Consider the following 27,219-nt stretch of genomic DNA (forward strand, 5'->3'; position numbering starts at 1 on the left):
TATTTTTTTGAGACAGAGTCTCATTCTGATGCACAGGCTGGAGTGCAGTGGTGTGAACATGGCTCATTGCAGCCTCCACTTCAGGGGCTCAAGTGATCCTCCCGCCTCAGCCTCTTGAGTAGCTGGGACCACAGGCACATGCTACCATGCCTGGCTAATTTTTTAATTTTTATTTTTGTACGGATGGCATCTTCCCATGTTGCCCAGGCGGGTCTTGAACTCCTGGGCTCAAGCCATCCTCCTGCCTCCACCTCCCAAAGTAAACCTAATCTCATGTTGGGACTATAGACGTGAGCCACGGCACCTGGCCACTAAATCATTTTCGTCTATAAAGTGCGTTGAGGAAGACAACTAGGATAACATGGAATAACCATTTTCTAACCTCCAGATAGAGACACAGTAGAAGGCAGTTGTCGTCTCAGTCGAGCATCCATTACCTCTTTCTGTAACAACACCTATGTCTTCTCAGGAACCCCCACCCCTTTCAGTTCATGTGGTTTAGGTAGGGTTGACACCCACCCCAGGGATGGGAACACCAGCCAAATCTAGGTCATCCTCTTGGCCAGTGTTTGATTCCATGTTGTACAAATGACCCAAGTCAGGCCAACCTCACACGGGCCAGGACTTTTCCAACGATGATGGAAAAAGAAACTTTTTGCCTCCTCTGGATAGGAACCTGGAAGGATGGAAGCCTGGAGCTGCAGAAGCCCATAAACTGGAGAAAAAGTGTTAGAGAATGGAGCCAACATGGAGGAAAGCCAAGCAGAGACAGGGGAATTGCGTCCTAATTGCAGTGTGGAGGGCCTGAAGCTAGAAACCCTAAACTTTTCAACATGTGAGCCGCAAATTCCCTTTTTAAACCAAGCTAGTCTGTTTGAGCTTCTATCCATTACGACCAAAAACATCTAGTCTAACACATAGTTATCAATAAAATAAAGGCATAATATAGTTTAAGATTGAACAATGGAACCAAACATGGTGGCTCACACCTGTAGTCTCAAGAGACTTAGGAGGCTGAGGCAGGAGGATCACTTGCGCCCAGGAGGTCGAGGCTGCTGTGAGCTATGATCACGACACTACTGCACTCCAGCCTAGGAGACAGAACAAGACCATGTCTCTAAAAAAAAAAGAAGAAAAAAATGATATGCAAATAGAGGCAGGAGGATCGCTTGAGTCTAGGAATTTGAGGCTACGGTGCACTGTGACCTGGGAATAGCCACTACAATCCAGCTTGGACAACATAGCGAGACCCTGTCTCTGAAAACAATTAAAAAATTAGCCAGCCACGATGGTGGATGCCTATAGTCCTAGCTACTCAGGAGGCTGAGACAAGAGGATTGCTTGAGCGTAGGAGTTCGAGGCTGCAGTGAGCTATGATCAGGCCACTGCACTCCAGACAGAGTGAAACTCCATTTCGAAAAAGAAAAAGATTGAACAACAGAATTTCCAGACCTATACAGCAGAATTCTGCCTAGGAGTGATTCTAAGGAAAATGCGCCTGTAAGCACTTTGTGTTTTAAAATATGTGCTAGATGGACAGTGAGAAGGGCCCATGACCTCAGACAGACAAGCCCAGGAAGCAGTCTGCATTCTCCTGAATTTGCCTGCAAGAAGGCAAAAGCTTCAGGATCAGAGACGAACTGCTAAGAAATGCCCTCCATCCGCCTACTCCAACCCCCATGTCGCTTTCTCTTGACTGTTCACCTCCTAGCCTGAACCTGAATTCCTTACTACCCTTACCTAGGGGCAGAAAAAACTTGAACTAGAAAATAATCTGTTCACTGCTAGAAGGTGCAAGTTCTGATCACTTTTTCATCTCCAGTTGGTGCCAAACACCATTGCTATTTGTCTGCACAGAATTACGATACCTGGTATTGGTGTCTCGGTTTACAACCACTTGGAATTGAATCAGATGTTCTTTAAGATTTTGAGCTCGCTCACAGAGATCGTAATTTAGGGCCGTAGCATCAAGGCAGAACATGGCTAAAGGCACGGTGATGTGCATGGATGCAATTTCATTTCTCCGTTTCTTTATGGCATTGATCTTCTGCAGAAAGGAGCACATTCAGTAGCTTGATTTGCCCTTGAGCCTCTCCCATTTGCCCCCAGCCTCACCCCGGCCCACCCTAGTCCAATGCTGAGCACGGTCTATGCACCAAAGAGACACTAACTGCTCATTGGATTGTCTGCAACACATGTCGCCAAGGTATAAAATTTCAAGTGACATTTCCTACCGTCACAAAATCATCAATGTCATGATTTTCTTTCAGGAACGCAGCGATGTTTTGTTCTGCTGTATTATCCAGTAAGTCATTATACATTTTGTAGACATTTAAATATCTTCCATATTGAAGAGTGTGAAATCAAACACACAAATACAAGTCAATCAAATCAGATGAGTCAGAGTGGCAAATGAAGACACAGTAGCATTTTTAAAAATTTAGCCCAATTCAGGAAAGAGAACTATAATGTGGCAAAAAGTTGCATTACAGAACTCAGAATTTTGGCTCTGAATTTCAATTTCACCACTTCCTAGCAGTGTAAATTTAGACAAGATATTTCACTTTTTCCAGGACCAGTGTTGTATTAGTCCATTTTCACACTGCTGATAAAGATATACCCGAGACTGGGAAGAAAAAGAGGTTTAATTGGACTTACAGTTCCACATGGCTGGGGAGGCCTCAGAATCATGGTGGGAGACAAAAGGCACTTCTTACGTGGCAGTGGCAAGAGAAAATGAGGAAGAAGAAAAGGTGGAAACCCCTGATAAACCCATCAGATCTCGTGAGACTTATTCACTATCACGAGACTAGCACGGGACAAAATGGCTCCTATGGTTCAATGACCTCCCCCTGTGTCTTTCCCACAACACGTGGTAATTCTGGGAGATAGAATTGAAGTTGAGATTTGGTGGGGACACAGCCAAACCATATCATTCTGCCCCGGCCCCTCCAAATCCCATGTCCTCATATTTCAAAACCAACCATGCCTTCCCATTAGTCCCCCAAATTCTCAACTCATTTCAGCACCAACCCAAAAATCCACAGTCCAAAGTCTCATCTGAGACAAGGCAAGTCCCTTCTGCCTATGAGCCTGTAAAATCAAAAGCAAGCTTTTGATTTTGTCTACTAAAAATACAAAAATTAGCTGGACGTGGTGGCACATGCCTGTGGTCCCAACTACTTGGGAGGCTGAGGCAGGAAAACTGCCTGAACCCAGGAGGTGGAGGTTGCAGTGAGCTGAGATCACGCCACTGTACTCCAACCTGGGTAACAGCGAGATGCCATCTCAAAAAATAATAAAAGAAAAGAAAACAAAGAAAAGAAAATAATTGTGTATCTAAGATTCCAAGAATAGGGAAAACAGAGGTTTCAAATAGACTCTCCCAAATCAAATTCACAAGGGCAGGGCTTCCAAATATGAGCCCATGATTTTTTGACTAGGTTAGCAGTTGTTCCCAACTGGTGGAGACTTCTGGCCATGCCCGAAGACATTCTTGGCTGTCACAACCAGGGGATTCCTGCTGGCATGCATAATTCCTACAAGGATTCTGCTAAACAGCCCACCACCCACAGGACAGCCCCCACAACAGAATTTTCCAGTCAAAAATGTCAATAGAGCTGCAGTACAAAAACTCTGGGTTGGTGTGACCATATCTCTTAGTTTGCCTGGGACAGTCCAGGTTTACACCTGTTGTCCCATGGTAATAGTTAACAACACTCTTTTCAACCGTAAAGTGTCTCACTTTGGAAGTTACTTACAGGATCACCCTAAACTAGTGTGATATGGTTTGGTTGTGTCCTCACCCAAATTTCATCTTGAATTGTAGTTCCCATAATTCCCATGTGTTGTGGGAAGGACTCAGTGGGAGGTAATTTAATCATGAGGGCAGTTACCCTCATGCTGTTCTCGTGACAGTGAGTTCTCACGAGATCTGACGGTTTATAAGAGGCTTTTCCCTCCCCCTTTTGCTCAGCGCTTCCCCTTCCTGCTGCCATGAGAAGGACGTGTTTGCTTCCTCTTCTGCCATGACTGTAAGTTTCCTGAGGCCACCCCAGACCTGCAGAATTGTGAGTCAATTAAGCCTCTTTCTTTTGTAAATTACTCAGTCTCAAGCATGTCTTCATTAGCAGCGTGAGAATAGACTATACATAGTGATTAGTCACGTGTGCAACTGTGAGATGATTTACAGTGTGATGATTAAAGGGCATGGCCTGTGGGTTCAGATAACTGATTCTCAATCCCCAAATCCAAAAAGCTCTGAAAACTGAAAGTTGCCTCAAAATTCACTTGGTAGCAAAAGTTGGCCTAAACGGATATGAGGCTATTTACGTGAGTACTTACAGGTTTCCCTGCAGAAATATCAACATGTTGCCTCAGACCTCACAGAAACTGCAGGATAATATATGATATATGCATTATGTTAACTTTTATATAACCCAGAAATTTTGAAGTGTCAAAACCCATCTGGCTTCACAACTATCAGATAATGGAGGTGGACCTGTAACTGAATTTGAATCCTGGCCCTCCTAACTATTTGCTATGTAACACTGGGACAGTTAGAGTTTTCCCATCTGTAAAGTGGGGACAAATAGTAACGTTAGCTCATGTAAGTACTGGCTATTCTTACTATGTATGTGTTCAGGTGTGTGGGAACAGGAATAGCTTATTGGATGAGAGTTAAGAATGCCAAATCAATGCCAAAAAGCTAATAAAGTTATAACTCAACTTACTTGCGGGGGCCAACTTGATTTTTCTGAAATACCTTGAAAGTTTGACTCAAAAAATCAGAAAAAAGTTTTTCTTCTGCATTAACAGTTCCAAGGATCAGATTATATCCTTTCAGCTCTGGGAACAGGACAGATTCCACCTAAAGAGTAAACACCACTTTTGCACGTTGCGAGACTTAAGAAGGGAGATACCAAAACGCAAAGCCTCCTGTAATCCGCTCATTTCCAGGGATGCCAGCTGCATGTTTAACTCTATTTCCTCTGAGATAGTGCTGGAATCACCCTGCTGTTTCTTCCTCTGTTCTCTTTCCTTTCCTTCTTGCCTGGATTACTCATCTTTCAAATCCCTGACCTTTCAGGTGTCTTGCCCTTTGAGAGTCCCCCTTGCTCCCGCTCCCTGCCCCACCACCCTCCAGTGGATGTTGGTTTCCCTGTTTCAGGCTCACCTTCTGAACTTTTCCTGCTTAGCACTCATCACAATTACAATTAGATGAGTGTGTAATGAGATGTTCTAGGTGTGTCATGGAATACAAATCCCCTGAAGGCCTGGATCATATTTGACTTCTTCACTGTTATATCCCCAGGGCCTAGCAAAAGTTTGGCACTTAGTAAGTGCTCAAAAAATACTGTGTGAGTCAATGAATATTACTGTAGTGCTCCCCTCCTCCCCTACTACCCAGTTTTCCTCTCTAATGAGAAGTCCAAGTCGGTCTTGAACAGCTGCTTGTACACATTGCCAATCAGCAGCAGCAGCAGCAGTGAAGGAGAGTTTAAAGCGGTATGTATTTCAGCTGTCCCCCATGCATAGTCATCCAAATTACAGGGTCTTCTCTTCCATTTCCTTCCTAGGGATACTGGTCGTAGGAGAGCTTCCCACTGTTTCTTCCCCTCCCACATACCCAGTTTTAATGGAGCATTTAGAACCCTATAAGTAGCGATTGGCAAAGAGAAGAGTGCTTGGGCCTCCTTGCACTGCAACCTTGAACTCCTGGGCATTCGTTTCACATAAGCAAGGCCCATGTGAAGCACACATAATGCATGGAGAGAGTGAGAAGGTGGGAGCGTGAGGGAGCTAGCCAGCAAGACCCCACAGATCCCTTCCCTGTATGGAACTGGACAATGGCCCTTTGGCCATACTAACCAATCAGAGGGAGTTAAGAAAAGACGGCACTAAAAGGAGTTACATCCACGTGCATGATCCTGTCTAGTAATAACAGTTTGTTAATAAGTGTCTGGAATTTAATTAGTAACTCTACCCTGGAAAGCAAACTGGAAAGGCCTTGGGCCAGGAAGGGAATGGTTCTTCTCTCTAGAAGCCTACAGTGGCTAAAACATAACAAACCAACCAACAAACATGCACACAGACAAGCGAAACTTCAAACGGAAATTTTTAAAAAATCTTGGCAAGTTAATGACAGTGGATTCATGATGGATTATTACCTCAGGGATATGGCTTGGGACCTATCTCAGTCATTGAAGTTGACATCATGGAGGACACTATCCTCTCTCACAAAGTAGCTCTTTTTTTTTTTCTTTTTTCTATTTTTTTTGGAGACGGAGTCTCATTCTGTCGCTCAGGCTGGAGTGCAGTGGCGCCCTCTAGGTTCACTAAAACCTCTGCCTCCCCGCATTCAAGCGATTCTCCTACAAAGCAGCTCTTCATGCCCTTGTTAGAAGCACAATTCTGGGCCGCGTGAATATTTCTTTATGGTCCAAATCATCATCTGTCTGGGGTCAAGCGGGTATACTCAGGCTGTATCTCCAAAGTGAAGCTCCCTTAACTGAATATCACAGTGACCTGACTTGTACAACCTCTTTCAATACATTTTATTCAGTAAGTGAATAAATCATGCAAATGAATGATTAAGTGACTACTATACCTTGGGGATTCCATTCGAGTTCTTAATAATTTCCAGGAAAGAGTCACGTATTAATTCCCAGCAGCCATCAAAAGATGGATTGAAGACAATAATGGGTTCACTGACTTCAAGTCTGATCATGATTAGCTGAGGTATGAAAAACTTCATCTCTTGGTAGGGCTCCTTAAAATCATTCCCATCCTTCAGGAGACATAAGGTAGGGCAAGTGTTACAAAATTGGGCCTTCCAAAATTAAGGGAGTGAATTTTATACATTCACAGAACTACATGAGGACCAGAAAAGGCAATGAAGGGCATCATACACTGTTTATATTTAAAATACGGGCTGGGGCCGGGCCCCATGGTTCACACCTGTAATCCCAGCACTTTGGAAGGCCGAGACAGGTGGATCACCTGAGGTCAGGAGTTCAAGATCAGTCTGGCCAACATGGTGAAACCCCATCTCTACTAAAAAACACAAAAAACTAGCCAGGCTTGGTGGTGGGCGCCTATAATCCCAGCTACTTGAGAGGCTGAGGCAGTAGAATCACTTGAAACCAGGAGGCAGAGGTTGCAGCAAGATCACGCCATTACACTCCAGCCTGGGCAACAAGAGCGAAACTCCATCTCAAAAAAAATAATAAAAACAAATAAAATATGTATTGGGTCTAGCTTAGCCCACCCTGACTCCATGCACTCTCCCTTTCCCAAAGCCTTTATTCCCTTTTGTTTATGTGGCTTGGTAATTCTTGCACCCAATTTCTAGATCCTTCCCATCCTTCAAAATTCAGCTAAAACATTTCTTCCTTTGGGAAGCCACCCTGTTTCTCAGCTGGATATAATCTCCTCCCACTTCTGTACTTGTGTATTTCTACTTCCTCTGTTTTGTTTGTTTGTTTGTTTTTAATTTATTTGTTTTCTTAGAGACAAGGTCTCACTATGTTGCCCAGGCTGGTCTTAAACTGCTGAGCTCAAGTGAGCCTCCTGCCTCAGCCTCCCAAAGTGCTGGGATTACAGGCATGAGACACCAGGCCCAGCCTAGTATTTTTTTCTTTCTCTGTGGTAGGAATTTATATGCATATCTCAACTTCTCTGTTCTAAAGTTGAGGGCAGGATCTATGTCTGATCATCTCTCTCCTCCAAAATACCTAAGACAGCGTATAGTACCTAATAGGTGCTCAATAAAAATTTATTGATTCAGTCTGAAAGTATTAATCGTAATCTGTATAACCCCGAATGGAGTTGCTAATAAGCATACAGTTTATTTTAGACACTCAAAATGTCAACCTTGCTACAACAGAAATATTGACATAGAGCTATTTCCAATTCCCTACAAAAGCTCCAACCCAGGATACCCTCATAAACCACAGCGCCTAATGAAATTGTCATAAGGCAGCTGTAAAGTACTTCTTACACAGAGGTTTCTAGATCCATTTAAAGATGACTGATGATATTTGGTGAATACCTACTGTATATCAAACACCTATAAATTCCCCTCTTTTTTCCAGACATAGGAGATTTTACATTTCCCTTTGTGTGGAATTTTAGAGTGAGATTGGCTTCCACTCCTGGGTTTCTTCTGCTTAGCAAAGTAGACAATTATGATGACATTTATAGATTGGTCCTCTTTAGAGAGCTAACATTGCAGTTCAGCACCATTGGTTTCTATATTTTTGAGCAAAAGGCCAATTGTTCATCTTTACTTCATTTGGAAAACTTAACCATTTATAACCAGGTAATTTTTTATTTTTATCACTTTTTTTATTTTTATCATGTTTTTAAAACGTGCACATGGCATAAAATTCAAAAGAATTTATCGATTTTTAGGCTATCTAAATTCAGGGAATGCTATGGTGCTTTGAAAACTAGGATTTACTGTTTTCAGTGTCTTTTTTTTTTTTTTTTTTTTGAGTTGGAGTCTTGCTCTGTCACCCAGGCTGGAGTGGCGTGATCTCGGCTCACTGCAACCTCTGCCTCCCAGGTTCAAGCAATTCTCCTGCCTCAGTCTCCTGAGTAGTTGGGACTACAGGAATGCACCACCATGCTCGGCTAATTTTTGTGTTTTTAGTGAGACGGGGTTTCACCATGTTGACCAGGCTAGTCTCGAACTCCTGACCTCAGGTGATCTGCCTGCCTCGGCCTCCTAAAGTTCTGGGATTACAGGCATAAGCTACCGCGCCCGGCCAGTGTTTTCAGTTTTCATTTCGACTTCACTAAAACAGTTTCATTTAAAAAAGTTCTTAATTAGGTCAACAAAGCCTTTTGTCTTTGGAGGTGCACCTTGCCAAGACCAAAGAACAAAAGCCCATATCTGCAATGAAACATACAAGCCATTGTATGTTTCAAGCCAAAGATTGAAAACAAACCTTTTCCAACCCCTTCCTTGTAACAGAGAGGATGAAAAAAATGATTCCTTCTCTCGAACTGTAAGACATAGGTATTTCATTTTATGCAATTTTGCAATTTTTCTTTACATTTTCTTTTTTTTTTTTTTTTTTGAGACGGAGTCTCGCTCTGTCGCCCGGGCTGGAGTGCAGTGGCGCAATCTCAGCTCACTGCCAAGCTCCGCCTTCTGGGTTTACGCTATTCTCCTGCCTCAGCCTCCCGAGTATCTGGGACTACAGGCGCCCGCCACCTCGCCCGGCTAGTTTTTTGTAGTTTATAGTAGAGACGGGGTTTCACCGTGTTAGCCAGGATGGTCTCAATCTTCTGACCTCGTGATCCGCCTGTCTTGGCCTCCCAAAGTGCTGGGATTACAGGCTTGAGCCACCGCGCCCAGCCTTCTTTACATTTTCTTAACAACTTCTCTACTTCTGTACATTTTTACCAACTTAATACTGAGTAATTATCTCAAGAAAATTTGCTATGTATTTAAGGAAATTATTTTTAAAATTATTCCAATCCACTGCTGGACTGGACTTTTTAAGATTTTATTTACGGTTTTATATCTCTCTTCAAAAATTAAAAAAATGATACCTATTAATTGTACATATTTACGGGATACATATAATGTATAGTGAGATCATGGTAATGAGCACATCCATCATCTCAAACGTTTACTTTTTTCTTTTCTTTTTGAGACAGAGTTTCACTCTTGTCGCCCAGGCTGGAGTGCAATGGTGTGATCTGGGCTCACTGCAACCTCCGCCTCCTGGGTTCAAGCAATTCTCTTGCCTCAGCCTCCCAAGTAGCTGGGACTACAGGCACCCGCCACTACACCAGGCAAATTTTTGTATTTTTAGTAGAGATGGGGTTTCACCATGTTGACCAGGTTGGTCTTGAATTCCTGACCTCAGGTGATCCACCCGCCTTGGCCTCCCAAAGTGCTGAAATTACAGGCATGAGCCAGCGCGCCCAGCCACATTTACCATTTGTGTATGTGTGTTGGCAACATTCAATATCCTTCTTCCAGCTAAAAGAAGGCATTTTTATAAACTAACAACTGCCTGATGTGGGTGCAAGTCAGGCATTTCACTTTGTGCCCTGGCTCACAGCTGAGGACATACACAACAGAATCCTGGCTCTAACCAGGTAACCAGGTTATTCCCCTCAAAAGGCGCAAGTGCAGGTCCGTGACATACTTTGTGTATCATGAAAAGGGAAACGAGGTCCTCAAGCGACTTAATGACCAGCTCCCTGAGCTGCAGCGACATGAATGATGCCACAGAAGCAAAATATTCCTCAATGTTTCGACAGGTGTCATAGTTGCTCTTAGGAGCGAAATGAATCCAGTACTCCTTCCGTGAGGTAAAAAGCTGGGCACAGGTGGGGATCCACCTGTAAAGACAGAAGGTGTCCACGTGAGAAGCTCTTCTGGGCTCCAAGGAACCCTCTTGCCATGCCCCCTGAGCTCAGTGATGAGGCAGATGGGCTCATGTTCCACCAAGCAGCCTCGCAAATCAGTACTTTCAATTTCCAGCCACCTTACCTGCCATGCCTCTTTCTTGGGAAAAAAGTAATAAGATTTGAATTAACAGGTTATTCTTCCATTGAGAACACCCAAATGAAAAGGGGATATTGGTGGCACATCCTGCTGAAAGAGTCTACAGTTTCTTCATTATAATCAGAGATTGGGGTAAAGGGGCATAAGGAACTAGAATGTTCTGTCCAACTTCTCTCTCTCTAGCAGGTGCCTGGCCTCTGATTCAGACTTCGTAGGGGGAAAGAGAGAACAAAGAGCGAAGAAAGAAAACATGAAAGGAGAAACTCCAGTGTGGTCCTGGCTGCTCAGAAGTTGATAGTAGAAATCAGAAAACCAAAAGAAGAAATAGCCAAGTGTGGTGGCTCATGCCTGTAATCCCAGCACTTTGGGAGACCAAAGCAGGCAGATCACTTGAGGCCAGGAGTTTGAGACCAGCCTGGCCAACATGGCAAAACCCGTCTCTACAAAAAAAAAAAAAAATTAGCTGGGCATGGTGCATGGTGGCACACACCTGTAGTCCCAGCTTGGGAGGCTGAGGCAGGAGAATCACTTGAACCTGGGAGATGGGAGGTTGCAGTGAGCTGAGATTGCGCCACTGCACTCCAACTTGAGTGACAGAGCAAGTGAAACTCTGTCTCAAACAAACAAATAACAACAACAAAGAAGAAGAATAAATAGATGGTTCATTGTTTCTTTCCTCCCATGTACCCCAGTTTCTAATTCCCGGTGGAAACCACTGGCCTTTCCATCCTATCGCATCTTTTCTCTGATTGCTAAAAAGGTACTACTCTAGCAGTCAGAGAAGCACTACTACTGCTTGTAGTAACAGAGGTAGGAGATTTATTGAGCAGCTATTATGTGCCAATGATTGCATCTACATTTTCTCTGCTAATAGAAAACTCATCCGCAGGTATTATCATCACCATTTTATACAAGAGAATTTCTCTGGCTGTGGAGGTAGTCTTGCAGGCATTTGCAAATGAAAAAGGATTGTGTAAATGTAAGAAACCCTTTTGCCTTGAAATCTTGAGGCTGTTTATCTGGACCATCTGAATATAAGTCATTCAAATGCATTCCCCTGTAACACAGCAAGGTCTAAAGCAGGGGTCCCCAACCTCTGGGCCACAGACTGGTTGTATAGGAACCCGGCCATACAGCAGGAGGTGAGCAGCAGGTGGGCGAGCTAAGCTTCATCTGTATTTACAGCCACTCCCCATGGCTTTTGTTAACTGCCTGAGCTCTGCCTCCTGTCAGACCAGCAGTGGCATTAGATTCTCACAGGAGCGTGAACCCTATTGTGAACTGCACATGCCAGGGCTCTAGGTTGCACACTCCTTAGGAGAATCTAATGCCTGATGATCTGTCACTGTCTTCCATCACCTTCAGATGGAACCGTCTAGTTGCAGGAAAACAAGCTCAGGGCTCCCTCTGTTTCTACATTATGGTGAGTCGTAGAATTATGTCATTATCTATTACAATGTAATCATAAAAACAAGGTGCATAGTAAATGTCGTATGCTTGAATCATCCCGAAACCCCTACCTGCCCCAGTCTGTGGAAAAATTGTCTTCCCCGAAACCAGTCCCTGTTGCAGAAACGGGCGGGAACAGCTGGTCTAAAGGATCCCAGGAGGAGGAAATGGAGGTGACAGCCTCCCAAGGAATGGTGATGGGGGAGTTTCAAGAAGGCAGAGGGAGACCAAGCGTGGGGCAGAAAGAAGCTGGACATGAATAAAAGAGGACACGAGGCCGGGCGCGGTGGCTCATGCCTGTAATCCCAACACTTTGGTAGGCTGAGGCGGGCGAATGACAAGGTCATGAGATTGAGACCAGCCTGGCTAACACAGTGAAACCCCGTCTCTACTAATAATACAAAAAAAATCAGCTGGGCGTGGTGGCACGTGCCTGTAGTCCCAGCTACTCGGGATGCTGAGACAGGAGAATTGCTTGACCCCGGGAGGTGGAGGTTGCAGTGAGCTGAAATTGCGCCATTGCACTCCAGCCTGGGCAACAGAAAGAGACTCTGTCTCAAAAAAAAAAAAAAAAAAAGACACAAAAGGATGCCGGTGGGACGACCCCCAGGCTGGGTACCAGCTTCATTTCAGAGGGTTTTCAGTCTTTAAGGTATCGTGGTGCATCCCCACTCGGAGGGCAGATACTGACTTGTTGAGAAGAGTCTGGTGCGCCTCCAGGCAGTGTTTCTGGATCACATCCCAATATTCCTGAGGCTGCAGAGGCAATTTTCCCGCTAGTATTTCTGCTGTTCGAACAAACCTGAGGTCTCTGAATCTGCCAAAAGAGAGGGAGAAATTTCCTAAGCTAAAGAACGCTTAATAACAAATCCCACAGGGCAGGTTCCAAGGGTGTGTGTTCACGTTTCTCAATGAGAGGAAAGTTAAGCAGAATGAAAAGAATTCCAGGATATGGGAAAGATCCTGAGGAGGATATGGGAGGTTGAGGAGGCAGGAGCTAAGTCCTAAAGAACACTTGTAGGGAGGGGACAAATGAGGTGACCCAAGAGTGATCCTGAGCCTTAGATATGCCTCACTCTGCATAAGCCATCGAGGGGCGGGGTTGTGGCACCAGCTGGAGACTCAGGTGGCTAAGAACTTGGGTATCAAATGGACGAATCAATGTTCTTTACAACAGTGAAGACCCAGAGGCCAGGACCAAGCAGATCACCATCTTCATCATCAAATGGTATTCACCCAAGCCTCTGGGTGAGCTCTTGAAGGCAACTTTGAGGACTGCTTTGATTTAAAATAAAGAGCTTATGGATCCCAGCACTTTGGAGGCTAAAGAGGGAGGATGGCTTTGAGCTCAGGAGTTTGAGACCAGCCTGGCAATATAGTGAGACATCATCTCTCCAAAAACAAAAAAGACACGCTGGGTGTGGTGGTGCACACCTGTAATCCCAGCTACTTAGGAGACTGAGGCAGGAGGATCGCTTGAACCCAGGAGGTCAAGGCTACAGGGAGCCCTGATTGCATCATTGCACACCAGCCTGGGTGACAGAGCAATACCCTGTCTCCAAAAAGAAAAAGGAAAAAAAGCCTATGGAGCCAAAAAACCCTCTTTAAGTCCTCTAACTCCTGTCACTATGAGGGCGAAGAAAGACGAACCAGTGAGAAGAAATGAGAGTTTTCTCCATTATGAGGGGTATCCTTTTAACACCTAAGTCAGATTCTATCTGCTCAAAACCCTCCAAAGACTTCCCATTTCAGAGTAAAAGCATGCCTAGTGACTGGGGCCCACTAGGTGCTTTGCACCCTGTGCCATCTCTCTTGCTCCTGTCTTGCCTGTCACCTCCCCCCACCTCCCCACCCCGACCTCCTCTCCTACCCGCCTCCCTGACTCACAATGCTCCACGCTCACCTCATACTGTTTCCCAGACACGCCCACCTGCTGCTGCTTGGGTCCATTGCACAGGCTGTTCCTGCTGCCTCCAGTACTCATCCCCCTCGACTTCTACGGGGCTGACCTCTTCACCTTCCAGCTTTGGCTCAAATGTCACCTTCACAGTAAAGGCTACCATGGCTGGGTGTGTGGTTGTGCTGGCTCTGCCCCGTCCAAAGGGCCAGAATGGGTGAGTGCTCTGCTTGTCAAGAAATGCACCCTGGGGCCAGGTGCGGTGGCTCAGGCCTGTAATCCCAGCACTTTGGGAGGCCAAGGTGGGTAGATCCCTTGGGGTCAGGAGTTAGAGACGAGCCTGGCCAACATGGTGAAACCCCATCTCTACTAAAAAAAAAAAAAAAAAAAAAAAAAAAAAAAAATACAAAAATTAGCCGGGCCTGATGGCAGGCATCTGTAATCCCAGCTACTCAGGGGGCTGAGGCAGGAGAATTGCTTGAACCTGGGAGGCAGAGGTTGCAGTGAGCCGAGACTGCACCGCTGCACTCCAGCCTGGGCAGCAGAGGAAGGCTCTTTCTCAAACACAAAAACAAATGCACCCTGGTGTTAAGCTGCATCCATCCCATTAGTGGAACAGGGGTGGCGGGGAAGTTTGTTAGATTCAAACAAGTATTTTATGGGCAAGCAGCCCCGCCCCAGCCCCACACAAACCACACTGCCTATCCCCATTACTCTGGCTAATTTTTCTTTTCATAGTACCCATCACCTTCTAATATATTATCTAATTTATTTACCTAATATATTTATTGTTTGTTTTCCCCCTAGAAAAATGAACTCACTTCTATTATCTACTGCACTAAATCAATGCTTAGCACATAACCAGGACCTGGCACCTATTTGTTAAACGAGTGAATGAATGAATGACTAAATGAATGAAAGAAACAAACAAACTCACAGTTTGGAAGCCAAGAGAGAAAAGAGCCTTTGGACCTAATATATGTTTATTTTGTATCTTATGCCTGAGTGACACCTCCTAGAACTACTGATGCTAGAGTTGTCCAGAGTATATCAGTAGAATAGAGCGGCTGGATAAGGAAAGGCAAAAACTAACAAAAAGCTCTCATCAAGCCCTCCCCTTTTTTTTTTTTTTTTTTTTTTTTTTGAGACGGAGTCTCGCTCTGTCGCCCAGGCTGGAGTACAGTGGCGCAATCTTGGCTTACTGCACCCTCAACCTCCGGGATTCAAGCAATTCTCATGCCTCAGCCTCCCAAGTAGCTGGGACCATAGATGCGCGCCACCACGCCCAGCTAATTTTTGTATTTTCAGTAGAGATGGAGTTTCACCATGTTGGCCAGGCTGGTGTCCAACTCCTGACCTCAGGTGATCCACCCACCTCAGCCTCCCAAGGTGCTGGGATTACAGGTGTGAGCCACCATGCCTGGTCAAGCTCTCCACTTTTTGTTTTTTTCCTCCTATTAACCCATCAGGCATAGCAGCTAAATGTCGGTCAACCAAGGATGTGGCTGTCTAGTGCTATTGCATCAGACAGTTGCAGAGGCCACCATTCATACTGTGTTCTACGTGAATGATGCCCACTAGAGTTGTGCAACATGGCAGCCCTGTAGTAGGAAAGAGAACCAGAAAAGTGCTGGCTACATGTTCATGTTCATGGACCACTTCTCCACGCCATGCTCATGCCACTCAACTGGGACCCCCAGGGCAGATCCCTATCCTCTATGAAAGCAGCTGTGATGAGGTTTCCGTAGGTTTCTGTAATGAGTCCAGGCAGAATTTTACTTTGATCTACAATCACCGGGTGTTCTACTGCAGGAAACACCACCAGTCCCCCTGGGGGCAGGTTCACCAAGACAGACACGACGCTCCTGGGCGTGGTGCCTTATACAATGCGGGCGCTCAGTGAATATTTGTTGAATGAACAGATAAATCTTCTTCTGCCCTCTCCTATGACACGCTTACTTTCGCCTGTTTCTCCCAGATCGATGGATGCCCTGTCCTTTGCCACACTTCCCAAGTCCTCTTTTTAGCTCAAAAATCCACCAATTCTCTTCCTGACATCTATTCCATTCATTTATAAATCGCTCCTTTAAATGATCCCTCCTTGTCACTACTTCCCAAACTGGATCTTCGCCCAATTTCTCAGCTCATCTAAATTCTTGCCTCTCATTTTCATCATTCATTTTAATGACCAATTAGGCATTTCTCCTCATCCTCCCCAAATCCTGAAGGCTGCATTTCTAGTTTTTTGGTGGAGGTGATGAGCTTAGTTTTCATCTTATCTCACCAGACGCAAAGCACTTTTAGGCAAGGACAAGCCCAGAGGACCTCACTCACCACACATTAGACAGCCACCCCTAATGTGGCCATTGACCCCACTTGATAATTCTGTTACTCAGCTTTCATAGAATCCTAACAAACTTCCCACATTGACCAGACCAGATTTCCTATTCTTTTCTCAGTCCACAATCCTCACTTTAGCCTTCAACCCCCACCCACCTTTCATTGAACACTAAGAACCTGAAGTTAAATAGTGCAGGTCACATAAGAAAATAGCTCTATATCATTTCCTTAACCAATCTTTCTCATTGCTGATTTTTTTTTTTTCGAGATTAAGTCTCGCCCTGTCACCAAGGCTGGAGTACAGCGGCACGATCTTGGCTCACTGAAACCTCCATCTCCCAGGCTCAAGTGATTCTCCCACCTCAGCCTCCTGAGTAGCTGGGATTATAGGCACATGCCACCACGCCCGGCTAATTTTTGTATTTTTAGTAAAGACAGGGTTTCACCATGTTGGCCAGGCTGGTCTCGAACTCCTGACCTCAAATGATCTCCCCGCTTCGGCCTCCCAAAGTGCTGGGATTACACGCATGAGCCACCACGCCCAGGCTCTTATTGCTGATTTTTTTGGTTCAGTTCATAAAATTATTCTAAATGATTTCAGTTCACTTTGTGTTTCTGTTGCTAGCATAATCTTCCTCAGAGAACCATGAAAAACAAGTTGTAAAAAGCCTTTCTTCTCAGTGAAGCTATAGGCTCAACAATTTGCCATCTTTGCTACATGATCAGTGTAAACTCACATACATGTGATTATCTGTTATCTTCTTAGCATGACGTTTCTGGCAATTCACCTAGCTCTAAGACCGACTTCCTCACTAGTTTCTATGTTATTTTTTTAGTTCGTAAACACGCTTGCACTTAAAGCGATACGTTCATTTGTTGAGCAACTACTGTGTGCCAAGCAGTAGTCTAAGCACTTTCGTTACCTAACAGCTCCATGAGGTAGGTATTGCTATGATGATTCCCATTTGCACGTAGAAAATAGGGTCAGACTAGGTAGTGGCTCACGCCTGTAATCCCAGCACTTTGGGAGGGTGAGGCGGGAAATATTATTGAGGCCAGGAGTTCAAGACCAGTCTAAGCAACATAGAGAGACCCTGTTTCCACAAAAAATTTAAAAACTAGTCAGGCATGGTGGCGTGCACCTGTGGTCCCAGCTACTTGGGAGGCTGAAGCAAGACAATCCCTTGAGCCTAGGAGTTTGAGGCTGCAGTGAGCTCTAATCACGCCACTGCACTGCACCCTGGGTGACAGAGCAAAACCCTGTCTAAAAGAAAGATAGAAAGAGAGAAACAAACAAACAGGGTCACAGAGGGATTAATTTTCTTCAAATTATACTGTTAATCAGAGACACAACAAGAACCAGAATTCAGATCCTATTCTGTTAATTATTATTTTATATGCTTCACCTAGTTAGAAAATTACTTATTCTTTCTCAATGTCCTGACTGCTGACGGGTACCTCCAAGGCTTTAGAAAATTGAATTCATTTCAAAGAAGAGAATACAGGTATTTCTTTTCACTGGTGGGCTCTGTCTTAGGTTGACTTCACCCCCTCATTCCTTTTTAAAATAAAAGAAAACTAAGGATTTGAAAAACAAGTAGGTTCTCCAAGCCACAGGGCTCCCTTAAGACTGAACATGTTCAAAGCTAGAGATCCTCTCAAAACAAAATACATGAGCTGCTAATAAGTTCGGCCAATCAAAGTTAAGTAAGCATATCTGCCTCTAATTTATCTAATAAAAAACTCAGATGGGGGCAGCTCATCATTTCATTAGCCTGGCCTTTCAGTGAACTCCGGTGTCTTCATTCTCTCACCAGGATTTGTACCCCTTCGTGAAGGGCTCACTAAAAATACCACAGTCTTCAACCTCCAGGGCCACTGCAATTGATACACAGATAAAACAAATGTGAGATAGCCATCCAATGGATTAGTATGCAGCCATAAAAAGGAAGCCATAAAAAACAAGCTTCAATGTGGATGAAGGATGAAAACATTGTTCACTGAAAGACACCAGACACAAAAGATCATATATTGCATGATTCCATTTCTATGAAATGTCCAGAAAAAGCAAATCCATAGAGAGAGAAAATCGAGTAGTGGTTGGGAGGAAATGGGGGAAGGCGAGAATGGGGAGTGATTGCTAATGGGTTTCTTTTGGGGATAATGATAATATTCTTGAATTAGACAGTGGTGAGGATTAAACAAACTTGTGAGTATATTAAAAACTATTGCATTGTGTACTTTTAAAGGGTGAATCTTATGGAATGTGGATATCTCACATTTTTAAAAAATGAAAGAGTGAAAAAAGGTGGCTTCTGCCTCATCTGGACTCCTACAATTTTTTTTTTTTTTGGAGACAGAGTTTCGCCAATTTAATCATTGATAAATAATACCTCAGAGATCACTGCTTGCCAGCCCTGCACTGGCACTGAGTTACATAAAGGAATAAGACCGTCTGGGCATGGTGGCTTGCACCTGTAATCCCAGAACTTTGGGGCACCGAGGTGGGCGGATTGCTAGAGCTCAGTAGTTTGAGACCAGCCTAAGCAACAAGGTGAAACCCCGTCTCTATTAAAAAAAATACAGAAAATTAGCTGGGTGTGGTGGTATGTGTCTGTGGTCCCAGCTACTTGGGAGACTGTGGTGGGAGGATTGCTTGAGCCTGGGAGCAGGAGGTTGCAGTGAACCAAGATTGTACTACTGCACTCCAGCCTGGGTGACAAGGTGAGATTTGTCTCAAAAACAAACAAAAAGAAATAAAACTCAAGCCTGCATACATCTCACAGGCTAGAGGGAGACAAATAAGTAAACATTTTATTATAACTGAGGGTGAGCTGGGCGCGGTGGCTCATACCTGTAATCCTAGCACTTTGGGAGGCCAAGGCGGGTGGATCACCTGGGATTGGGAGTTCGAGACCAGCCTGACCAAGATGGAGAAACCCCGTGTCTACTAAAAATACAAAATTAGCCAGGCATGGTGGTGCATGCCTGTAATTCCAGCTACTTGGAAGGCTGAGGCAGGAGAATCACTTGAACCGAGGAAGCAGAGGTTGCAGTGAGCCACAATCGTGCCACTGCACTCCAGCCTGGGCAAGAAGAGCAAAACTCTGTCTCAAAAACAAAAACAAAAACTGAGGGTGATGTTGTAATGGAGGTAATGCCAAATTAATAATTACTGGTGCTTAGGTTATATTGGATACCGTTTTAAGTGCTTTGGATGTAGTAAGTTATTGATTCCTCTTATCAATCCTATGAAGTGGAAACTTATTAACATTATCACAAATTTAGAGATAAAGAAAGCATATATACACACATATATGCCTGTGAAGCAGCAGAGCTAGGAGTTAGACCTGAGCAGGCTGGCTCCAAGTCTGTGCAATTAAGCAGGATACTCCAGTGCTTAGAGATAGGCACGGGGTGCCCTGGGGACACAAAGGGGGGCCACATAAGCCTGCAAGGAGAGGTGTCACTTAGAGTTCACGTGCACGTTTGGGCTAGGATTTTTTTCTTTCATTTCTCTGCACTGTCAGGGCTCCTCCCACTGTGCACAGCAGAATAGGCTTGCTTATGCATGGATGCGGTAAAAAAAGGGAATGAAAAAAAACAGAGGGACTTCTTACTCTGCAAACCACAGTTCCTTCAGCCTGAACATCATGGGGTTCACCGTGTGCAGATGCTCCTCGTTCCACTTCTTGGCATTCCTGTAGACACTGTGCCAGGGCACAGGGGCCCGGATCACTCTTTGAGGAAACAAGCGGGGAATGCTCTCAATAAAGAGCCGTTTTCTCTCCATTGGGTCCATGAGGATGTAATCAACTACAACCGGAAAGGGCAAACACCTCGTTACTAAGCTGTAAGGGTTGTGCTCTTGGCTTCAACTCGTATTTTTGTTTGTTTTGTTTTTAATATAGAGACGGGGTCTCACTACGTTGGCCAGGCTGGTCTCAAACCCCTGGGCTCAAGTGATCCTCCCACCTTAGCCTCCCAAAGTGCTGGGATTACAGGCGTGAGTTACTATGCCTGACCTTAGCGTCAATTCTTTTTTTTTTTCTTTTTTTGAGACAGAGTCTCGCTCTGTCGCCCAGGCTGGATCGCAATGGTTCAATCTCAGCTGACTGCAACCTCCACCTCTGCCTCCTGAGTTCAAGCGATTCTCCTGCCGCAGCTTCCCAAGTAGCTGGGATTACAGGTGCCCACCACCACACCTGTCTAATTTTTTGTATTTTTAGTAGAGACGGGATTTTGCCATGTTGGCCAGGTTGGTCTTGAAATCCTGACCTCAGGTGATCCACCCGCCTCGGCCTCCCAAAGTGCTAGGATTATAGGCGTGAGCTAGCACACCTGGCCTTAGTTTCAACTCTTAGAATGTAAATAAGCCTCTGTCCATTTGCAAGGTCATGGGTAATTCCCGTGGGTATAATTCAACTGGGGAAGCTTCACTCGTGGTGTTTGTTTCCTTTCTGAGGGTATTTTACAGGAAGGAGGAGGGTGACTTCACGGTATGGAGCACTTAGAATCTGGGGTTGAGCCCTGGTAGGATGTCTAGTATCATGCATGACAATGACATAAGATTTGCTGATACCTCATTAGTCACTGATTGATTTCTGACACCAAAATAGATGCACACACAAAAAACCCACCATGGATGATACCATCCATGACACTTAGAAATTTAGAGACCAAATGTTTTACATACTAAGAAAGATTGGTAGAAAGCTTCATAGAGGTAGCAACATTTGTGCTGGGTCATAAAGAACAAGTAGCAGGCCCAGCACGGTGGCTCATACCTGTAATCCCAGCACTTTGAGAGGCTGAGGTGGGTGGATCACTTGAGGTCATGAATTCGAGACCAGCCTGGCCAACATGGCAAAACCTCATCTCTATTAAAAATACAAAAATTAGCTGGGAATGGTGGTGCGTGCCTGCAATCCCAGCTATTCAGGAGGCTGAGGCAGGAGAATCGCTTGAACCCAGGGGTCTACCCAGTTTGGTCTGGAAATCCTGACCAACCTCTGCAGTTGCAGTGAGCCGAGATCACACCACTGCACTTCAGCCTGGGCGATAGAGTGAGACTGTCTCAAAAAAAAAGAAGAAGTGTAGAATCTTGGACAGGTGTGATGGCTTATCCCTATAATCCCAGCACTTTGGGAGACGGAGGCAGGAGGATCTCTTGAGTCCAGGATGTTCAAGACAAGCCTGGGCAACATAGGGAGACCCTGTCACTAAAAAAAAAAAAAAAAAAAAAATTGTTTAAACTTTACAAATGTAGAATCTCAGGTCCCAGTTTCAGATCTACTGAGTCAGAATCTGCATTTTAATAAGATCTGCAGATTACGGGGATGCACGTGAATATGTGAAGTGCTGGTGTAGCCATCAGTGATGGTAGGGGGGTGGGGGAATTTGAATTAACAGTTAAATTATGTTTTGGGTATTTCCAGTGGAACCAGGGTGGCAAATGACAAAGTGAGAAGAAAGAAGGTGCCTTCCAGGCCAGGCATGGTGCCTCATGCCTGTAATCCTAGCACTTTGGGAGTCTAAGGAGGAAGGATTGCTTGAGCCCTGGAGTTCCAGACCAGCTTGAGCAACAAAGCAAGACCCTGTCTCTACAAAAATAAAAATAAAAAAGAAGGAGGTGCCCTCTACATCTACTACATAGAAGCTCCCCAGCCCCCTTTATGCCCACCAGCCTTACCAATGCTTTTCATGAGGCTACTGTAATAGTCATTCTCCTTCTCCTGCACGAGGACCACCATCAGGGGCTCCAAGAAGGGACTTGTCAGCAGCGTGTTAGAAATCAGGTTTGAAATCCGAACCATCACTTCACCCTCCTCAGGGGCAATCATGTCTTTGCGAATTCCATTGGTCAGATAGTAATTATATCTCTTCCATAAACAAACCACCAGCAAGAAAATGGTCATGATTGGATCATGGGCTCACCTGTTCTGCCCATCAGCTGCCAAGGGACCCCATTCACACAGCATTCGTCCGCACCCTTCGCTTGCCATAACCATGCATTCTGGGCCTGTTGCTTCACACTCATGGCAAGGAGATCACTGGCAAATTTTTCCCAAGACTTCAGAGGATTCAACCAAAACCAGAGCGATGTCAGTGGGGTATAAGGAAGGATTTGTCAAATACCACCCAGATAGGAACAGTGGAGTGAGTGCAGAGTCCAAGGATGGAGGTGGCATATCTGGTGACCTTTAAGAAAATGAATGACAGGCCAGGTGCGGTGGCTCACACCTATAATCCCAGCATTTTGGGAGGCGAAGGTGGGCAGATTACCAGGTCAAGAGTTCAAGACCAGCCTGGTCAATATGGTGAAACCCTCTCTCTACTAAAAACTACAAAAATTAGCTGGGCATGGTGGCCCACGCCTATAGTCCCAGCTACTTGGGAGGCTGAGGCAGGAAGATTGCTGGAACCCGGGAGGCAGAGGTTGCAGTAAACCGAGATCGTGCCACTGCACTCCAGCCTGGGCAACAGAGCAAGACTCCATCTCAAAAAAAAGAAGAGGAATGACAAGTTCCTAAAATGGCCTCAAATAGTTCACCCTCCTCAACAGCAATGATCCACTATAAAACACTTTGATCCCGTAGCTTGTAGCTGTCAGTGGGGAAAAATATCCCCAAAGTCCAAGATCCACGATGGTTCTTTTTGTTTGTTTGTTTTTTGAGACAGAATTTCACTTTTGTCACCCAGGCTGGAGTGCAGTGGTGCAATCTCAGCTCAATGCAACCTCCGCCTCCCGGGTTCAAGTGATTCTCCAGCCTCAGCCTCCCAAGTAGCTGGAATTACAGGTGTGCACCACCACACCCAGCTAATTTTTGTATTTTTAGTGGAGACGGGGTTTCACCATGTTGGCCAGGCTGGTCTCGAACTCCTGATCCCAGGTGATCCACCCACCTCAGCCTCCCAAAGTGCTGGAATTACATGCATGAGCCACCGCACCCAGCTGATAGTTCTTATTCAAGCAAGGGCTTTTGAGTTTCGAAAGCAACCTAAACACACAAATGAAACAAAAATGGCCAGTGGAACCTAGTGACTTCAGGAAATTTTGTATATTTAGGGTTTGCCTCTGAGCTGCTGCATGGCTGAGTGGCTCTGAGAATGACTAATTTCAGACAGAGGAGAAGCACAGAGTGTCAGGAAAGGGCTTGAAGTCTGTTTTTAAGTTTCAGATCAGAAGAGGTTGCTGGCGGGGCACGGTGGTTCCCGCCTGTAATCCCAGCACTTTGGGAGGCCGAGGTGGGTGGATCACCTGAGGTCAGGAGTTCAAGACCAGCCTGACCAACATGGTGAAACCCTATCTCTACTAAAAATACAAAAATTAGCCCGGTGGGGTGGTACACACCTGTAATCCCAGCTACTCGGGAGGCTGAGGCCAGAGAATCGCTTGAACCCAGGAGCCAGAGGTTGTAGTGAGCTGAGATTGCGCCACTGCACTCCAGCCTGGGCAACAGAGCAAGACTCCCTCTCAAAAACAAAACAAAACAAAACAAAAAACTACAGAGACTTTAGTATCAGCCAGACATGCTTTAAGTTCTAGTTTTGTCTCCTGCACTGTAGCCCTTGGCACATTGCTTAAACAGTCTATAGTCCACTTTCCACAACTGGACAATAGAGATAACCATAGGACCCAGGTCTCAAGTAGGGTCAAGTAGGTAGAGGGTTTAGCATGGAATTTTGCCAACAGCACATAGTCACTGTGAGTTTTTATTAATCATTTTATTATACACCCTAAATCCACAAGACATTTGCTCTAAAGTTTTGTTGTTCTTTTAAGATTGGTTGGAAACTCCAACATCTATCTAGAGCCAGGCAGGTAATGTTAATAAGTGAAAGTTGTCTAGACCGAAGAAAATAATAAGGAATGGTGGGAACTGTGATGAACTGAAGAGTGTATTTCTTATCTAAAGGAGGTAGCAACTGGTTAGCACCAAATATTTTAGTTTTCTCAAGAGAAGTTGGAAAATGTAGCCTATGTGAGACTTTCCTCATTCTTTTTTTTTTTTTTTGACATAGGGTCTTGCTCTGTTGCCCAGGCTGGAGTGTGGTGGCATGATCATAGCTGGGATGCCTGAGGTATCAGAGAAGGGGACCGAGGGATAGGCTGTCTTGTCCCAGAAAGGGTTGTGAATCCCTCCCCCTACCTTTTTTTGAGACAAGGTCTCACTCTGCTGCCCAGACTGGAGTGTAGTGGCACAATCATAGCTGACTGCAGCCTCAGCATCCCAGGCACAAGTGATCCTCCCACCTTAGCCTCCCAAGTAGCTGGGACCACAGATGCATGGCACCATGCCCAGCTAATTTTTGTAGAGATTGGGTTTCTCCATGTTGCCCAGGCTGGTCTTGAGATCCTGGGCTCAAGTGATCCTTGCCACTCCTCCTCCTAAAGTGCTGGGATTACAGGCATGAGCCACCGTGCCCAGCCACCTCATTTTTTTTTTTTTTGAGATGGAGTCTCGCTCTGTTGCCCAGGGTGGAGTGCAGTGGCTCAATCTCGGCTTACTGCAACCTCCACCTCCCAGGTTCAAGCGATTCTCCTGCCTCAGCCTCCTAAGTAGCTGAAAATACAGTGCCTGCCACCATGCCTGGCTTTTTTTTTTTTTTTTTTTTTTTTTGTATTTTTAGTACAGACGGGGTTTCTGTATGTTGGCTGGGCTGGTTTTGAACTCCTGACCTCAAGTGATCTACCTGCCTTGGTCTCCCAAAGTGCTGGGATTATAGGTGTAAGCCACCATGCCCAGCCACCTCATTCTTAAAACACATCTACAGGCCAAATTCAGCCTATGATAGAGATCCCAGATAAAATATGGGATGCTTTGGGATATACTTATACTAAAAAGTTATTCATTACCTAAAATTTGAATTTAACTACGTGTTCCATTTTTTGTCTTGCAAAATCTGGCACTCCTAGCCTATGGGCCACCATTTTTGCAACTTATATCCTAAAAGGACCCAAGGTATCAATTTCCATCACTTACTAGGGCAGAGAACATGCACACACACTCTCTCTCTCACTCACACAAGCACACAAACATGCGCCCTCTCCAGTAGCCTGTCTTGCTTCTAGACTTTGGTGTTTTTCAAACATTTCCCAGGTGATTCTGCCGTTCTCCCTGAATTTAGAATCACTGAGATGCCAAGAGCAATCCTCAGCAAACTGAGGGAAAGGGGGCAACAAGAACGTACCTCCAGGTCCGATTCAGAGGGCTTCTTTTCTTTACTTTCCATTTCCATCTCCTGCTGTAACATGACAAGGAGCTGCTGTTCTGGACTCATTGGTCTGCTTCCTGGGAACGTCAAAGATGGCTTTACCTCCTTCTTCATGGGTGAGAAGACTGACGTCTTGAAGGCCAAGTTGATCCTGAAAAGTAGACACAGCTCAGCCCTTGGTGTTTTGTTCTCCGGAGAGGTGCTGTGGTGTTGCCTACATTCCCTAGCCTGATGAGTGTGGTTCTGCAACAGAAGCCCCTCTCCTCTGTGTCATCTAATGTCATGTGTGTATACTTCAAAGATGACTGTAACGACTGAATACCTCATAGGTATTTCAGCATGGTTTTGTTCAGTTGATTTTGTTTACAATCTCAAAAACCCTGGCCAACATGGTGAAACCACGTCTCTACTAAAAATACAAAACTTAGCCAGTCCTGGTGGCACGCACCTGAAACCCCAGCTGCTCAGGAGGCTGAGCCAGGAGCATCGCTTGAACCTGGGAGGTGGAGGTTGCAGCAAGCTGAGATCATGCCACTGCACTCCAGCCTGAACAACAGAGCAAGACTCTGTCTCAAAAAAAAATTTTTTTTGGATTAAGGTGATTGGTGGACAAAATGTGATTATCTGGGAATGCTTGGAAGCCAAGAAACAGAGTGTGGCTTTAGTGAGACCACAACTTTCTTCCGTTCAGCCCACTGTCCTGCCTTCTCTGGTGCCCACAGTGACATCTTACCTAGTGGAATCCTCTTTGTTTCTGGAGGAAAACTTCGTTTTCTTCCTCATGGGCTCTGATGAGCTTTTATTTGCTGGAAGAATGGAGAAGAAAGACATCAGTGATAGGCAATGGCCTTGGGCCATTCTCCATCCACAGGGGCATGACTCTTGGAACAGTCCAGGAGCACACTAAGGGGAGTGGACATGGTATGGTGTGACGAGGCAGGAGATGTGGGCTGAGGTCCCATGTGCATCACTGATTACCTGTGTGACCCTGAAGAACTGGCTTTGTCACTCCGGACCTCAGCTTCCTCAATTGTAGAGTGGGGATGTGCATATCTTCCATTCATCCATACATTTGGCAAGAATTAACAACTGCTCGTTTCATGTATTCTCCAATATTGTATACTCTATTTTCTAAACACCTGTTATATTACTGTTTAATATTTATCTTTAAGTAGACTTGGGCATTTAAACTTAGTACATTTGGACAGGCGCGGTGGTTCACGCCTGTAATCCCAGTACTTTGGGAGGCTGAGGTGGGCGGATCACCTGAGGTCAGGAGTTCAAGACCAGCCTGGCCAACATGGCAAAACCCCATCTCTACTAAAAAATATTAAAAATAGCCGGGCATCGTGGCGACTGCCTGTAGTGCCAGCTACTTGGGAGGCTGAGGCAGGGAGAATTGCTTGAACCAGGAGGTGCAGGTTGCCGTGAGCCATGATTGTGCCACTGCACTCCAGCCTGGGCGATAGAGTGAGACTCCATCTCAAAAAAAAAAAATTAAATTAAAAATAAAATAGGCTGGGCACGGTGGCTCATGCCTGTAATCCCAGCACTTTGGGAGGCCAAGGCAGGCAGATCACGAGGTCAGGAGTTCGAGACCAGCCTGACCAACATGTGAAACCCCCCGTCTCTACTAAAAATACAAAAATTAGCCAGGTGTGGTGGCGCGTGCCTGTAATCCCAGCTACTCAGGAGGCTGAGGCAGGAGAATCGCTTGAACCCAGGGGACAGAGGTTGCAGTGAGCCGAGACAACACCATTGTACTCCAGCCTGGGCAATGAGA

At 45.2% G+C, this 27,219-nt stretch overlaps 1 protein-coding gene across 1 annotated transcript in view; it reads right to left on the reverse strand.

Moving 5' to 3' along the window:
* DNAH3 (dynein axonemal heavy chain 3) overlaps positions 1-27,219 on the reverse strand; it is a 220,079-nt gene that overhangs the window by 177,998 nt on the left and 14,862 nt on the right. Inside the window, exons 5-14 of the mRNA XM_030925062.1 lie at positions 26,170-26,242; positions 25,413-25,587; positions 21,910-22,099; positions 19,838-20,033; positions 12,672-12,797; positions 10,170-10,365; positions 6,611-6,790; positions 4,734-4,870; positions 2,235-2,340; positions 1,869-2,047 (exon numbers count right to left, since the gene is read on the reverse strand). Of these exons, the coding sequence (XP_030780922.1) occupies positions 1,869-2,047; positions 2,235-2,340; positions 4,734-4,870; positions 6,611-6,790; positions 10,170-10,365; positions 12,672-12,797; positions 19,838-20,033; positions 21,910-22,099; positions 25,413-25,587; positions 26,170-26,242 (1,558 nt within the window). The remainder of the gene's footprint in view (positions 1-1,868; positions 2,048-2,234; positions 2,341-4,733; positions 4,871-6,610; positions 6,791-10,169; positions 10,366-12,671; positions 12,798-19,837; positions 20,034-21,909; positions 22,100-25,412; positions 25,588-26,169; positions 26,243-27,219) is intronic.

The sequence above is a fragment of the Rhinopithecus roxellana genome, chromosome 20, assembly GCF_007565055.1.
Source record: "Rhinopithecus roxellana isolate Shanxi Qingling chromosome 20, ASM756505v1, whole genome shotgun sequence".
NCBI lineage: Eukaryota > Metazoa > Chordata > Mammalia > Primates > Cercopithecidae > Rhinopithecus > Rhinopithecus roxellana.